The sequence below is a fragment of the Neolamprologus multifasciatus genome, chromosome 14, assembly GCF_963576455.1.
Source record: "Neolamprologus multifasciatus chromosome 14, fNeoMul1.2, whole genome shotgun sequence".
Lineage (NCBI taxonomy): Eukaryota > Metazoa > Chordata > Actinopteri > Cichliformes > Cichlidae > Neolamprologus > Neolamprologus multifasciatus.
In genome coordinates, this window is record NC_140452.1 from 16,852,834 (window position 1) to 16,867,063 (window position 14,230).

Consider the following 14,230-nt stretch of genomic DNA (forward strand, 5'->3'; position numbering starts at 1 on the left):
AAAGGATCACTGCTTTCCTTTTGTTCTGATATAAAAATCCACAGTAGCTGCATTTACACCTCATATGACTCATTCGTGATAAACGGCACAAGTCAGATGAGCTCATGTGGGCTTTGTGTGTCAGTGGTAGCGCGTGCGTGTGTGTGTTGGCGTTAGGGTGGAGATCAGGAAACCGGGGAAATTAGAGGCACAATTAAGCTTTTAAAGGCTTTTCAGAGGAAATGAGCTGCAGCCTGCTGGACAGATGATGGGCTGATACAGTGGAGTCCGTTTGAAGTCTGATTGAATTAAATCGTGTGATGTTTCTGAGGCTCCAGTGTGGAGAGGCTGAATTGCGTGAATCACTCGAGTATTGGCAAACGCCAACATTAAAACACAAAGATATTGTTATAGCACTGTTTGCAGAACAAGTCACGGACACGACATTAAGAGGCTGTTTTGCACTCTTGGTAATGTTTATGGATTGTTGGAAAGAGTCACATGGCCGAGTGAAACCTCCTGTCTTCTAAAATTCTCAATCCTTTAAAACCTTTTTATCTATTAATGTTATTAAAAGGTAAAACAGTCCAATGTCAGGAGGTTTTAAAGTTCTGAACCAAATGTGAAGAAACGACTGCTCTGACTTTATAGAAACATCTGTGTGTATTGTGTTGAAGAGCTGTGTTTGAGCTGTACTTTTGTGCAGTGCCATTGTATACCACAAGGTGACGCAGTAGGTCAGTGTAACCTTTTATTAAATTAAAAATTTAATATTTAAAGTTTAATAAAACCTCGTTAGGGAATGAAAAGATATATCAGAAGTTCAACCTGCAGCCTTCAAACCTCGCTGCTCATGAAACTATAGCAAAAATAAATATTGGCTCTTTAGCTTGCAGATACTTTAGCTGCCTTTACATTAGTACCAACTCGGATCGACTCGACTGGGATCGACTGGTTTTCCATTGCAATTGAGTACCTCCTAATATGCTCGGCTATTGTCATAGCAACGCGTCAAAGCGTCCCACAATGTAATTAATATGTGACGCGAATGCTACAGCAACGGTGGACGTCCAGGCAAGTATATAGAGATTGACAGACCACGTGACTTTCGCGCATTGCATGCCGGTAACTCGTGGCAAAACAATCCAAGTACCGCATCAAATGCAAGCATTTGCAGCACCGCAAAACGTTCATTCTCCGGTTCCAATAGGGCTTTGGAGTTGACGTCACACCGCAATGCATTATGGGAGCGCAGCGCCATTTTCGGGGTCTACGAATCCACTTTGCTGGAACGACGACGACAAGAATCATGCTTAAAAGCAGCTCAAAAGAAAACGGACGGTATAGAGACCGATTGCGTCCAGAGGTGAAGCAGCGTTACTTGAAAAAAATAGAGTGCATCGCAAATCTGGACCCGTACGAAATACGGCAGTGGAGTAAAGACCCAGACGACCTACTGCCACTGTCCTACCCCGATGTCTTCGCCTATCTTGTTTGTGGAGTAAGCGCCTACACAGCGAACCAGTTCCGAAATTACAAGTCACTGGAGGCGCACATCCAATTTACCAACGGCTGGGTGCAAGATTTGGGTATTTTCAAGCCGCCAAACTCTGAGTACGTCGTCATTCATACCAAGGTAAGTCAGCTGAAGCGCATCAAGTGTAATAGCCATTTTCCACCCCCCACCATAATTAATGTTATACATTTATCATCGAACTGCTAAAATATCGTTATCATATTATGTGCCCATAATTGTAAAGTAGATGCAAATTAACACTGATAATCGGGCAAATTATTAACGCCAATTCGTGTCCTCCCTGTCTCATTTCATTTATTGTCAACCTTGTCCTTGTATGTTACAGGTACTGCACTCCCAAAGATTGAATGAACCTGCATTACGACCATGGGTAATTGTAAGCACCACGGGGAAGGTCGAAGCTGCACACTGCACCTGTATGGCCGGAGTTGCTGAGACCTGCACCCATGTCGCTGCACTTCTATTTAAAGTGGAGGCAACAGTGAGGATCCGTGGCACAAAGACTGTCAGAAATGCAGCCGCGAGTGGTCACAAAGTTTTTCCTTCTGGTGTCTAGTTTTCTGTCAGAAGTGCATTGAAATATGTATAACTTGATTTCAAACCTGCAGCACTTACCATGTAACAATTGTCAAACTGTAAAATAAAGAGTGAAATACAGTTATTTGTTATCTTGCTTTTATTATAACGTCATTTTAGTGAAACAGGTACAGAAATGGTTACATAACGTAATGTCAGTGTGTTCATACAATAACACATAAAAAAAAGGTTTTACTAGTACTGTCTTCAGAGACATACTGAGAGTTTTCACAATTATTAATTAACAAGTACAAGTCTCATGTGTGCCTGGTTTCACTACCACACTAGGGCACATGTTAACCAAAACACAACACACCCTCACAATTTTATTAATGAAGGTAACGTCTTCACCCTCACATGGAAGAAGAGGACGGATTGGCATGGTGGTATGTAGCATTTTGAACTTGTTGCACAAACTGCCAATTACTCGCTCGACATGGATTCTTAGGTGTGCAATGGCTCGTGTATTTTCTATGTCCTTGGCATCTAGTTGACAGAAGCCCCTTGTAAATGCTGGGATCTTAACCTCCGCACACATCATTCCCACCGCATCTCTGATGTCAAAGCCTCTGTCAGCCAAAACTACATCCCCTGGTAACAGCTTGTTAAGTATTCCACATTGCTCTGTGATGTGTTTATCTGATGCACTGTCCATCTCTGGCTGCTCTCCTGCGGTGTCCATCTCTGGCTGCTCTCCTGTGGTAACTTCTGCTGGGGCTTCACCTTCACATTCTGCAGCTCCATTGTGAAAGCCTGTCCAATAAAAAGAGTGCAAATACACAAGGGAATTTTAAAGTGGTTTATACATTAAGGCAGTATGAATACTCAAATGTTTGTGTTAATTGACTAAGATCAACTTTTAAAATAAGAGACTGTGGTTGGGGGTGCGGTTGTTGTTTACCTCCTACTAGTGCTTTTTTTGTTGCCGTTGTGTTCGCCTCCTGTGACGGTCTGACTGTGATGTTCGGATTTCGGAGTGCCCCATGTGTAGCGTTGGTACCCAGTCTGGATTTGTTTGATCCATTTCATAGGCAGGCTTCCCTACAGTTGTGCAAAAGAATTAGCGAATCTTTACATAGCACATATGTCTGCAAAGTCACTCCATTCATGTTTGATCGCAATTTCTATAACTTCCGAGACCACCAACGATAATATTATTCAGCTATAAAGTGTGATATGAACATATCTAGCACTTACCGGAATGAAAATGTCTGGAGCACACCAAGTGATATGGGGAGATGGAACAGAACTTGATATCAGCTCGTCTCACGGCTGCTATCCAGGCTCGACGCCTTCGTTTGGTAACATCCGATACATGAGCTCCTTGATATTGCTTCCAGGTTGGGAAAGCATAAAAAGACAACCCAAGCTTATTCCCGTGCCGATCGTAAGATCGAACATTGCAGCCGACCACACAGCAAGTACGAACCATTGCTGTGCTTTCGCTCCTTCGTCGCTTGCTCTTAGACCCCGAAAATGGCGGATCAGGCCAAAATCCTTTCCACGCCCACCCCCGTGACATCACGCTCCAAAGCCCTATATCTTGCTTTTTCTTTGCCCCCCAAAAAAGTTATGTACAAAACGAAGGAGAACAATGCCAGTCCGTACAAAGACAGACTTGATGAAAAGGCAAAGAAAAGATACGAGGAAAAAATCAAAGGAGTGAAAGGGTTAGACCCTTACGAGCACACAGAGTGGACAAAATACGTTAGCGTGCTGCCCAACTTTCACCACGCTCATATTTATAATTATACGCTTCTTGGAGTGAGTGCAGACACTCATGAAGTTCAGTAACTTCAGGTCACTGCAACAAGCCCAGGTACAGTTTACCGACGGATGGGTACAGGACCATGAAATGCACCGTGTAGAACGAAAGACCATCGTATGTATCATAAGTTTACCAGTCTCACAAATCGTCTTCATAAATACACATTCGTTAACCGTTTATTAATAGGACCTTTGAGCTCAACGGTAATTAATTAGTAGTGGAAATAATTTCTGGTTCGCATTACAGAAATGTAGCAGTGACAATAATATTGTATGCTGTAATCGTACTGGGCAATTAGTGATAGCATAGCGCCACAATTTCTGTTCAGCGCCAGACTTGCTTGTAACCTATATCACCAATTATGTTATGAAAAATGACGTATTAACTACTACAAAACACTGACCTTTGTGGAAATGCTTGGAGCAGACTAACCTGTGAGCTGGATGTTCTGGGACGTTATATTTGCTCTTTGAATGGCTGCAATCCAGGCCATCCGTCGCCTCTTTTTACTTCGGAAACATGGCTCGAATAATTTCTCTTCAACGACATAATCCGATAAAAAAAACCGATCTCTTTACCCGTCGGCTTCCCGTGGCTGTCATGCGACCGGCTATTGCAGTTAATAATACAACAGCTTCTTGACAGTTTTTTGTGTTTCTTTTTATCGCTGTGTAACTGATTTCAATTGAAAGCCTGCGTGCGCTAGTACCTCTTGCCACGAGTTCCCAGAATTCTTTGCGGTTTTACCCTTGAATGACGTCACATTTTCAATCTCTATACCTGCTGCTCAGTCTGGCTTTTCGTTTGACTCGGGGACCACGGCGTTGTTTTTTTTGTTTTTTTGTAGCCGTTTCCCTCGTTGCCCGGTTTTAAAAATGGCGGTTTTGATTTTCGTGAACGAGACGCTTTCATGACTCATCGAGTGACGCTGCTGACCAGACTATCAGTGGCTTGCAGTCTGATGACGTCACATTTTAGCACCTGCTCGGATTGTTTGGAACCCGGGAGTAGGTACTAAATTGTACCAGGTACTATGACCTAATGGGAAAACCCTGAAAACCGTGAACCATGGCGAGTCGTGCTGAATGGGTACTAATGGAAAAGGGGCTTTTGTGTGGTTCAAAATTTGTGTTAGATGATATATGTTGATATGTTTAAAACTAGTTTCCATTTTTCCATTGTGGCCACAACTTTATTGACATCTGCAGCATGGTGGGGGTGGTGCAGGACAGTGGCGAGGTGTGTGGTGGGAGTGACAGGTGGGCAATCATTCTCTCCGAGCCCCTCTTTGTTTGCAGTGGCAATGGACAGGCTGACAGTTTAGGCCAGGTGGGAGTATCTGCAGAGTATGATGTTTGCAGATGACTTTATGACAGTAGGGAGCATGTGGCAGTGTGCACAGGAGAGAAGAGAAATAAAAGTCAGAGGCAGGACAGAATAAATGTGTGCAGATGACAGTGAGGCAGGTGCAACGAGGAGAACACGTAGTGAAGGTAGGTTAGTTTAAATACTTGTGGTCAATCATCCACATCACAGGAGAGGTGAAAAAGAGTGCTGGCCAGGTGGAGTGGGTGGAGATGCTTTGGATATGTGCAGAGGAGGGATGGGAGCTGCCAGGCTGGAGGAAGAGAGAGAAGAATAATAGCTGTAGCGAAGGAGGTCATGCAGAGGGTTGGTGTGACAGAGGAGGATGGTAGAGAGCGATGATCTGCTGTGGTGACCCTGAAAGAAGAAGAGGAGCATGAACTCATGACAGGAATGAGAAACGAGGAGGAAAAAGAGGTTTTACCGACTGTGTGTCTGTGCGGTGACATCATTTCCCGAGTGGTCGTTGCTCCATGGCATCAGCTGGAAGCAACATGAAAAATGAACTCGCTCGATATTAAAATGTATTAAACTGCCTCTCAGATTTAATTACTCATTAACTGAAAGCACCGGGACGCCGTTCCGGATCTTTCCAGCCTACTTTAACCCCTTCCCTTATCTTTCCATCTCAGTGGGAAAGTGCCACGCCGGGGACGTGAAATACAACTGCTATTTGTGACTCAGATCAGGATGCGTTCTGATCTGCTCTGTGAGGCTTTCTGCAGCTGCGAGAGTTCATATTGATCACCAGCTTCTGTGCATGTGATAATTTCTCTCATTGAGCCCCAGAGTGGCCGAATGCGCTCGGTGATGGCTGCAAATGTTCAGCCTTTATGGTAGTCTGCAGTGCGTTGTGTGAAAGGCACATTCTCTAGGCCACACTCTTTTAAACATCCTCCTTTTGTTTGTTCAACAGACTGAAGCTGCAGCACGTCTGAGGATGGATGGATGGATGGATGGATGGAGGAGGAGTTGGATGCATCACACTACTCATCCGTGACCACTGCATATCTATATTTGTTTTTAAAAACAGGAAAAAAATGACTTCATCCATGATGAGGAGGTGGAGGAGGAGGAAGTGTGCATTGCCTCCACGGACCAACCTCTTCTTAGCGCTCTGAGCTGTGATCAAACACCCCCTCCCTTTGCTTCACCTCCCCTCTCTGTAGTACTGAGACATCAAAAGTAAGATGTCCATCAGTGTCTTGGTTTAAAAATGGCGACTTCTCTCTACAGACTCGTTTTCTCCGCTCCGAGAGAACATCTGTGTTCGTGTGGAAAAGTCATTCTAACACTGCCCTGAGAGCCTCACAGAGCTCGTTTCTGCCTCAGAGATTCTGCTGAAGTTACAGACAGTAACGTGGATTACTTCACTGGCTGGATTACTTCACTGCATCCTTTTTGTCCAGCAGGCTCTCATCCCCATCGACGACGACCTTATACAGCCTGTATAAGGTTGCCGTGGTCTCTCCTTTTAGGACCAGCAACTGGAATTTCTCCACGGGAAAAAGACAATCATTAACTTCCAACTTCCCCAGTGATTGATTGGCAATCGCCGTCCTGTTCTGACATAGTTACAGGAAACAAGAAAATGGTGATTGACACAGATATTGACCACGCTTAAACTGATATCCTGTAAGAGGATCTCAAGCACATTAATCAATGAAAAACAAATCTTTCCTCAATTTTAATTTCTTGATGCTGTTGAAATGAAAAGGCAGGATTACAGCTGCCAGACCCAGTTAATGTTGAGCTTTAAGCTGTTTGCTAAGCTCGCTTCTTTCCGATCAGGTTCCGTCTTTTCCATCACGTCACGCTGTAGTTTCACCGCTTCATTTTTTTTAAGGTGGCGGCACAGATGACGCAGATTTAATCAAATTTTAATTGATCATGTGATTCTAATTCAGCTCAGATTCAAACTCTGCTGTTCATCAGCTCATTTTGTGTCGAACAATATCGAACGTAATAATATCATGTAATGAGTTATTGTTTGTAGTAGATGGTGGCAGTAAAACGGCGCCCTTTTTACTCCGAGGACAGCAACTGTTTAGGTGTCAGGCACACCAGCTCGATCTGAATGGTGACGGCTTTTTAACTCTCTACTGCACACATAGTTACACCATTTGGGCGAAATGTTGGCGTTTTCCATCCATCTGTCCGTTTTCTGCCGCTTATCTGGGTTCAGGTCACAGGGGCAGCAGTCTGAGTAGACTTCCCTCATCCCGACCGTCTTCTCCAACTCATCCATGTTGACACAGTCATTCCCAAGCCAGCCAGTAGATTTTATCAAGTTTTTATCACTAAATATGACTTTTAATCAACACTTAAGCAAAGATTTGTTCTTTGAACTGCACAGACTCGCTGTGCAACAACATAAACGGTGTCTTTGAATTATTTGTGAAGTGCAGCATGAAATTCAGACACTTTTCATAAAGATTAATTTATTATGTGGATTCATTTTTGATCAAATTTGAAAACACAAAAATGTTGCTTCAAAATTCTGTGAAAATCACATTTTTGTGACATTTTTATCCTAAAGCTGAAGTTTGCTTGTCCTCAGAGGCAGCAGCCATCAGTAGTCTCTCTTCAGTCGTATCACTATGTTGAGCCTAACACAGTGCATTTGATCTGATCTGAGTTACGAAGAGATTCACATATTTGCAACACAGGAATCCACCGACTGCATAGTTGCGGTGTTGGTGCAGGCGTAAAGCAGAGGAGTGTTTAAAAGGCACAACATCGAGCTGCCACGTCTTCATCTGGATTAAGCAGGAGCTTAGGTTTCTTTGTGCAAATCAGGAGCATTCGCTCCAACACGAAGTCTCTGGGAAGTCGTGGGAAATTGTGAAATTAACCCCTGTGAGTCTGTAATGAAGACCGATTCAGCAGGCATCGTTCTCCCTGGACTCAGTCCAGACGACTCGCAGGTCACACATCCCTTTTCTCTTTATCGTTCCATTGAAAGGCCATCGGTGAGTTTAAATATCAGGAGGTAAGGCGTGCAGTAGAGGGTTAAAGAAGAAACTCCCAACAAGTCCTCAAACCTCACCCATTTCTGAACTCGTCAGCGAGCTGCAGCACGTTTGACGTGTCCAGATTAAAATCAGTGAAACTGAGGTTTGTCCGCGTGTTCCCGACATTTTCTTCCTTTTTAATCAGCTGCTGCTCACCTGCTTTACCTGAAAGAATCATGTGACCTACTCGGGTCTTCTCTTTATTTCAAATCTATCAAAATCAATTATGTACACAGAAAAAAAAAAGTCACTCCAATTGATGATTTGATTATGTAATTCTCTCTGATATTGCTTTACATTTAGGCGACTACACTCTTAGGACTTGCTGCCTCCATCGTATGAAGTTTGTTTTGTTTTTTGGGATTAAATTCAAATGTTTTAAACTGTCGTTTGTGAATGAAACTGTCTCCCTCTTTTTGTTCTGATGGTTTATTTTGGAGTGAAATCGCTCTCTCATACCTCAGCGGGCCAAGGGCTTCAGAGTGAGTCTGTTTTCTCAGCTCGCATCAGCCGGAGCGTTGAACCTGTGGCGTTTAAACACGCGTGGATGAGTGAGGATGCTTTGGTTTTTGTATTCTGTATCCGAGGAATAAAAGTGGTGCCTCTGGGTTGAAAGAAAGCTGCAGTATGTACAGTTTTATAAAAGGAATTGAAGTTTTTGTTCCAGCATTGAATGTCTGTGCAAAATGCAGCCTGTGATCTCTGAAGTTTCCTCGTCTTCCTCTTCTCTCCGGTTTGAGCAGGGCGTGGTTGTGTGTGTTAGTCCGGTCTCCATCACAGTCCAGTCCCTTTATCGGCTGTTCAGATTCAGCTTGCTGCATCCTAGCACGCATGTTTAGGTGAAGCCACTTTCAGTGGTTCACCTCCTGAGCCCAGCAGGCAGCTGATATCTAATCAAGTTTTACTGTCCAGCGTTCTCGGTCTTCGCCCACCTGCTGATTCTCCTCTAGCAGCCTGTGCAGCAGGGGCGTCTCCGGGCAGGTTTTCTCCTTCTCCAGGACTACTGACAGGAAGTCAGAATGATCAGAGACGCTGTAGGGAACTAATGGAGAGTAAGCTGCATGTTCCTCGGCTCAGGATCTGCTTTGGCAGAGGAGGTGATTGCCTCTTCCATCCAAAGTCTGTGTGAGTGTGACTCTGAGGGCAAGTTTCACCTCATTTTTCTGACCCCAAGTTCATCAAGTTTCTCTGAAAACACAAATGTAGAAGGCATACAAAGAGATGTAGCTTCTGTTTTGTTTTTTTTAATGTTATGAAAGACCTCGATGAGAAATGTCCACATCAGAGAGGGAAGGAGCATCTAGACGCTTGTACAGCTTTTAAAAAATGTGTTAATTGAAATGAAAAGCAAACTTTTGCTTTATCTGTTTGTGTTTTATTCATTCAGCCAATAAATGTTTTCTCTCTCTCTGAAGTCTAATGTGTTTGTTCTCCACGTGAGGAAATGATTTAAAATGCTGGTAATATTTCCTACATAACAGAATCTGCATCACCGACACCGTCTCTGCTCCGTTTGTCCGCCACCATAAGCATCCAGGTCCTGCTCGCAGACACAGTCTGAGAAGCCAATCTGCGTCTGCACACACGAGCATCACAGCTCTTGTTTGAACATTGTGACCTTGCTCGCTGCAGGACAGGAAGACAAACGGTTCTTGCTCATCCTCAGTTAACACTACATAACGGGGGCTAGTAACCCCCCCTCCCCCCCCCCCCCTTTCAGCTGCCTGTGACTCATCTGTGCAGAGAGGGTTTATTTATTTATTTTGAGGTTTCGGATGTCTCGGTGGAGTTTTTTTTTACAGTCTCTGTACAGATTTGTTTAGGCTGGAGGAGAAAATCTGAGGCGGTGATGATTTGTGGATGGAGATGGCTCTGCGCCTTCTGCTGCGGGACGTTTCTCCCAAACTATGACCCAATCGTCGGGTGTTGCGTACTTTGAGCTCCTCCTCGTCCACAGTTTCGTAAAGACGGGCAGAAAACACTCGGAGGGCCGCCGGAAACGTGGCAAAAATTCCTTCACAATAAGAGGGTTTCTGTTTTCTTTTGGCATTGAGAGTAACTGACGACAAAAGAGCATCTCAACATCTCGACTTCGAATGATTGTGATGGGTCAACAATGAAGGCCGCAGAGATAAGACACCAGAGTTAGATTAGGGAACCAAATCTTACAAATAATCCACCCGCGGGGGTGGAGGGTCCAAAAGGAGTCCCTGCTGAGTTTGGCTGGACTGGAGCAGTCCGTGCGCAAGTGTGCCATGAATGAAGGAAGAAGTCCTTAATTGGTGTGTTAGCTTCAGGTTATTTATTTATTTACTTACAGTTTTTCAGACTTTGTTTCCATTTTAGAGCCGCTTCCTTTAATCCGTTACATTTACCATTGTGCTCTTCAAATCCAAGAGGAATTATTCCCACTTTTCCTCACTCAACATTTTTACTTCCCCAAAAGTTGATTTTGTTGATCTGGAAACGCTACGTCCAGATTCAGATGAACAGAATCAACTTTTGGGGATTTACTTACCTGGATGATTGAACATGCATCAAGACTTTGTTTGGATATTTAATGTCCATTATTTTCTTCTCTGTTTTTGCCTGGGAGAAAAAATATCTTTCAGTCGTTTTAAATTCAGCATGTACCTTTCTTCTAATTATTTTAGTTAGCAAAAATGTTTTTTCACATCTAGTTTTATTTTTATTTTTAGTTCACTATAATAACCTTGATTCTCGAGCTATGTACGTTTATCATTCGTTTTACTTTGAAAAGACACGCAGGAAATGACTTCTTTAATTCAGAGCAGCTTACTAGTGGTCCCATCCAGCTGATAGCGGAGCAAACCTTCCTGAGTTCAGTTTGCCCTGTGCGCACGGAGAGCTCAGAGGGCTCAGGGAGCTCCAGCATCCCGCGGAGACGCACCAGAGAACCCGAAGCGTCTGCGTCCTGATCCGGGCCCGGAGGAGCGCAGCGGGGCGGCAGCGTCTGCAGACTCCGATGAACGCACAACAGTCAGCAGGGGAGCAATCTTTGAGTAAGACTTCAGCGCTGATACCGAGATGAAGGCGGCCAGCAGACAGGGCAACATGACCGTGGAGAAGCTGAACGGGGACATGAACCGGAGGCCGAGCTACCCCGGAGAGCTCCGGGCCAAACACGCCAACATGTCAACTAAGATCTGGGTGAAAGTGGCGATGGCCATCGCCTATTTCCTCTGCGTGTCCGTGGCCGCGTTCATCCTGGTCATTTACTACGTGTTCTTCTGGACGCCGGGCAAAGCGGACAACATCACCGTGACACCGAACCAGAACCCGAACCAGAACGTGTGCCTGGCGAAGCCTTGATTACTTTTACAGCACGCACGCACGCACGCATTAAATAAGTGACTGCACACACCTGACACAAGGCTGCGGCGGTGGTGGATGGATGGATGGATGGATGAGAGATGACGGCACACAGACAGACATGACTGCATCCAGAGTTTGGGATGCTGACTGAGGACCTGAGGGAGGACAGAGTGGGGCAGGTGCTGCCGGGATGCATCAGTGTTCCGCATGCAGGATGCAGGTGGAGAGGAGGAGGAGGAGGGGGGTTTTCTTTCCAGCTTCACCCCAACACCCAGTCCTGAGGGGGTTTATGGTTTTTTGTTTTTCATTTCACTGAACTCGTCTGTCCAATGAGAGAAAGCCTTAGGAACACACACCTGGCATCTTTTAGGGCTGCTTCCCTCTGATTTGTGGCTGTGTGCCTGTAAATGTTGGTTATTCTGAGAGTCATGCTTACGTCCTTTAAATCATGGGTGGATTAGGTGAAGCAGGACTCCTGGGTGCAGACATGCAAAAGGTCCCGCACTCCTCCAGGACTCCCCGTGAGGTGTCGCAGGTAAATGAGTGCTGCAGTTAAATTTCAGTAATCACTTCTCAGGCTGAGTCCTGACCACTGAGAGCAGATATCACACTACAAAATGACAGATTGAAGAAGGTCCTGCATCTGAATGCCGCATCCTCAGCAGAGGTCACATTATTTCTTTATCGAACGCTGTCTGCTGAAGCTTTTAATGTTCCAGGACCTGGTGATTTTTCTCTCTTATGTGACTCTTCATTGAATGTGTTTGAGTTTTAGGTGGATGACAGGAAAAACCCTCTGGGTTCTGAGAGCATACAGTATGTTGCATGCTTTCATTTCTTCCATCATATTCTGAGCAAAACAAATAACAGAAAAATTAAGTCTCTGGATCACTCGTTATGATGTGCAGCTAACCAGAAACGGGGATTATTTTTCTGCTGCTCCTTCGATAAGTGAGAAAAACCCCCAGATCAAACTCAGTGCAGCACAATCACAGATGCTACTTCTTTAAATTACCCACCATACATTCAGACCATTCAGTTTGAGATTTCGGTGTCTTTTTCACACTTGTCCTATCCTCTTAGTGTAAATCTAACCAATGTCTGTGCCCAGTTGGTCGCCCATGAGTCCATCCATGCTTTAACTCTTTCACGTTCCTGTGAAAAGGGGACCTCTCCTGCTCACTTCCAGCTCTGTATTTTACACTCTGGCAACCTGCTAGAGTAGCTTTGCATGATCAGCAGTTCAAAATAATCTTCATTTTTCCCACATGGCCTTGTTGAAGCCCCTCAGCTTTTCAATTCTCTTCTAATTGGCTGCCCAATGCAAACAGCAGGTGGATGGGACCTGTACCTGAGAGCTCTCTCTCGCTCTCTATGACATCACAGAGAGCTGACGGGGAAAAAACTGCCTGAACATGCACTGACCTCCTTATTTGAAACTTTGTCCGTGTTAAATATAAGCTTCCAGCACTGGAACAGGAGATATATCCCAAAAAAACAGGAAAACCATAAGAGGTTCCCTTTAAAAATTCACTTTACACACCAATGCTCCACCTTATGGAAGCTTAGAAACCTTGAGTGTGCCCTGATCCTTTAAACATCCTGGAGAACGTCCCAGCAGACCCCTCAACCCCCGAAGCTGATCCCTGAGAAACCTCATTAGAAAACCCCACCAAAGAACTCTTAAACCCCCCACAAGACTGCTTGAGCCCTAAACCCCAGCCTACAAACCCCTTCAGGAACCCCTGCAACTCCTCAAGGACCCTGCTCTGCACTAATGGAGACTTCTTTTTTTCATGCCTATAGAGGACTTTCTGGTTTTTCTCTTTTTTCACAGCAGAATGCTGTTTTTATTCAGGTATCTAGAGGAACTTAAAGCGATACTGTACTGTAGCAGAAGTAGCCTAAATTGTGATCTTCGGTAGCTCGTAGCCGTATGAAATGCAAGGTGATCACTCTCAGTAGTTGCAGCAGTTTTACCTTTTTAGAGCCATCTTTGTTGTCTTGCATTGCCGCACAGAATGACCGTTAATTCTCAATGCAGTGTCACGTTTGTACCTCTTCTTCTCGATGACACGTTTTGTTCACCTCACTTCCTTCTTCAGAATTTAGGCTAAATCTACTAGACTGTTTTATTAACAATGTAGCCTTGAGAATTTATTGTTATGATATGATAAACTATGCATTTATTCCAGTGTGGGTGTGTTGTCTTTCTGTCAGCAGTTGAGCAAATACAGGCGACGGGGCGGGCAGCTTGGTGTCGTCCTGCGCTGAAATAACGCAGGGACATTTTACTGAAAAGGCCAAGCTCACGTCAGGGGAGTGCTGGCCTGCATCTGAAACAACACAGCCTCCACTTTCACTATAAATCAGAGCCATTAGATACTGCAGATTACCTGGAAATAACACTCGTGTGAGGACATCTGGCCTCTTCAGTGTGAAAGCTGCTTGGCCCTCTCCTCACTGACCTTTCTCATGTTTATCTAAGTAGAGTGCTTTGGTAACCGAAGACTGTCGGTGGATGCTTCTCTGATGATTAAAAAGGTTGTCACAGAACAGGAGCAGGATGCAGTGACACGTCCTGTTTAATGTGCATCGTTTTTTTCTTTTTGGATAAACAGCATGTAGAGATCAGTAGGAGTAGGCCGTGCCGAC

General features: G+C 44.6%; 2 protein-coding genes across 4 annotated transcripts in view; both read left to right on the forward strand.

The window, feature by feature from the left end:
* Nucleotides 1–9,649, forward strand: part of ccdc9 (coiled-coil domain containing 9) — a 30,769-nt gene extending 21,120 nt beyond the window's left edge. For 2 of the 3 annotated variants that reach the window (XM_085184346.1, XM_085184343.1), the window contains exon 15: nucleotides 6,142–9,649. In XM_085184346.1, the coding sequence (XP_085040472.1) occupies nucleotides 6,142–6,146 (5 nt within the window). In that variant the 3' untranslated portion in view covers nucleotides 6,147–9,649. The remainder of the gene's footprint in view (nucleotides 1–6,141) is intronic. The other variant, XR_014877880.1, reaches the window with a different exon arrangement.
* Nucleotides 9,650–10,017: 368 nt separating this feature from the next.
* On the forward strand, nucleotides 10,018–13,769 carry LOC146503824 (putative transmembrane protein INAFM1). Its single transcript, XM_085184361.1, has one exon. The coding sequence runs from the start codon at nucleotides 11,288–11,290 to the stop codon at nucleotides 11,570–11,572; it is 285 nt and encodes a 94-aa protein (XP_085040487.1). The 5' UTR covers nucleotides 10,018–11,287; the 3' UTR covers nucleotides 11,573–13,769.
* The last annotated feature ends 461 nt before the right edge of the window (nucleotides 13,770–14,230 follow it).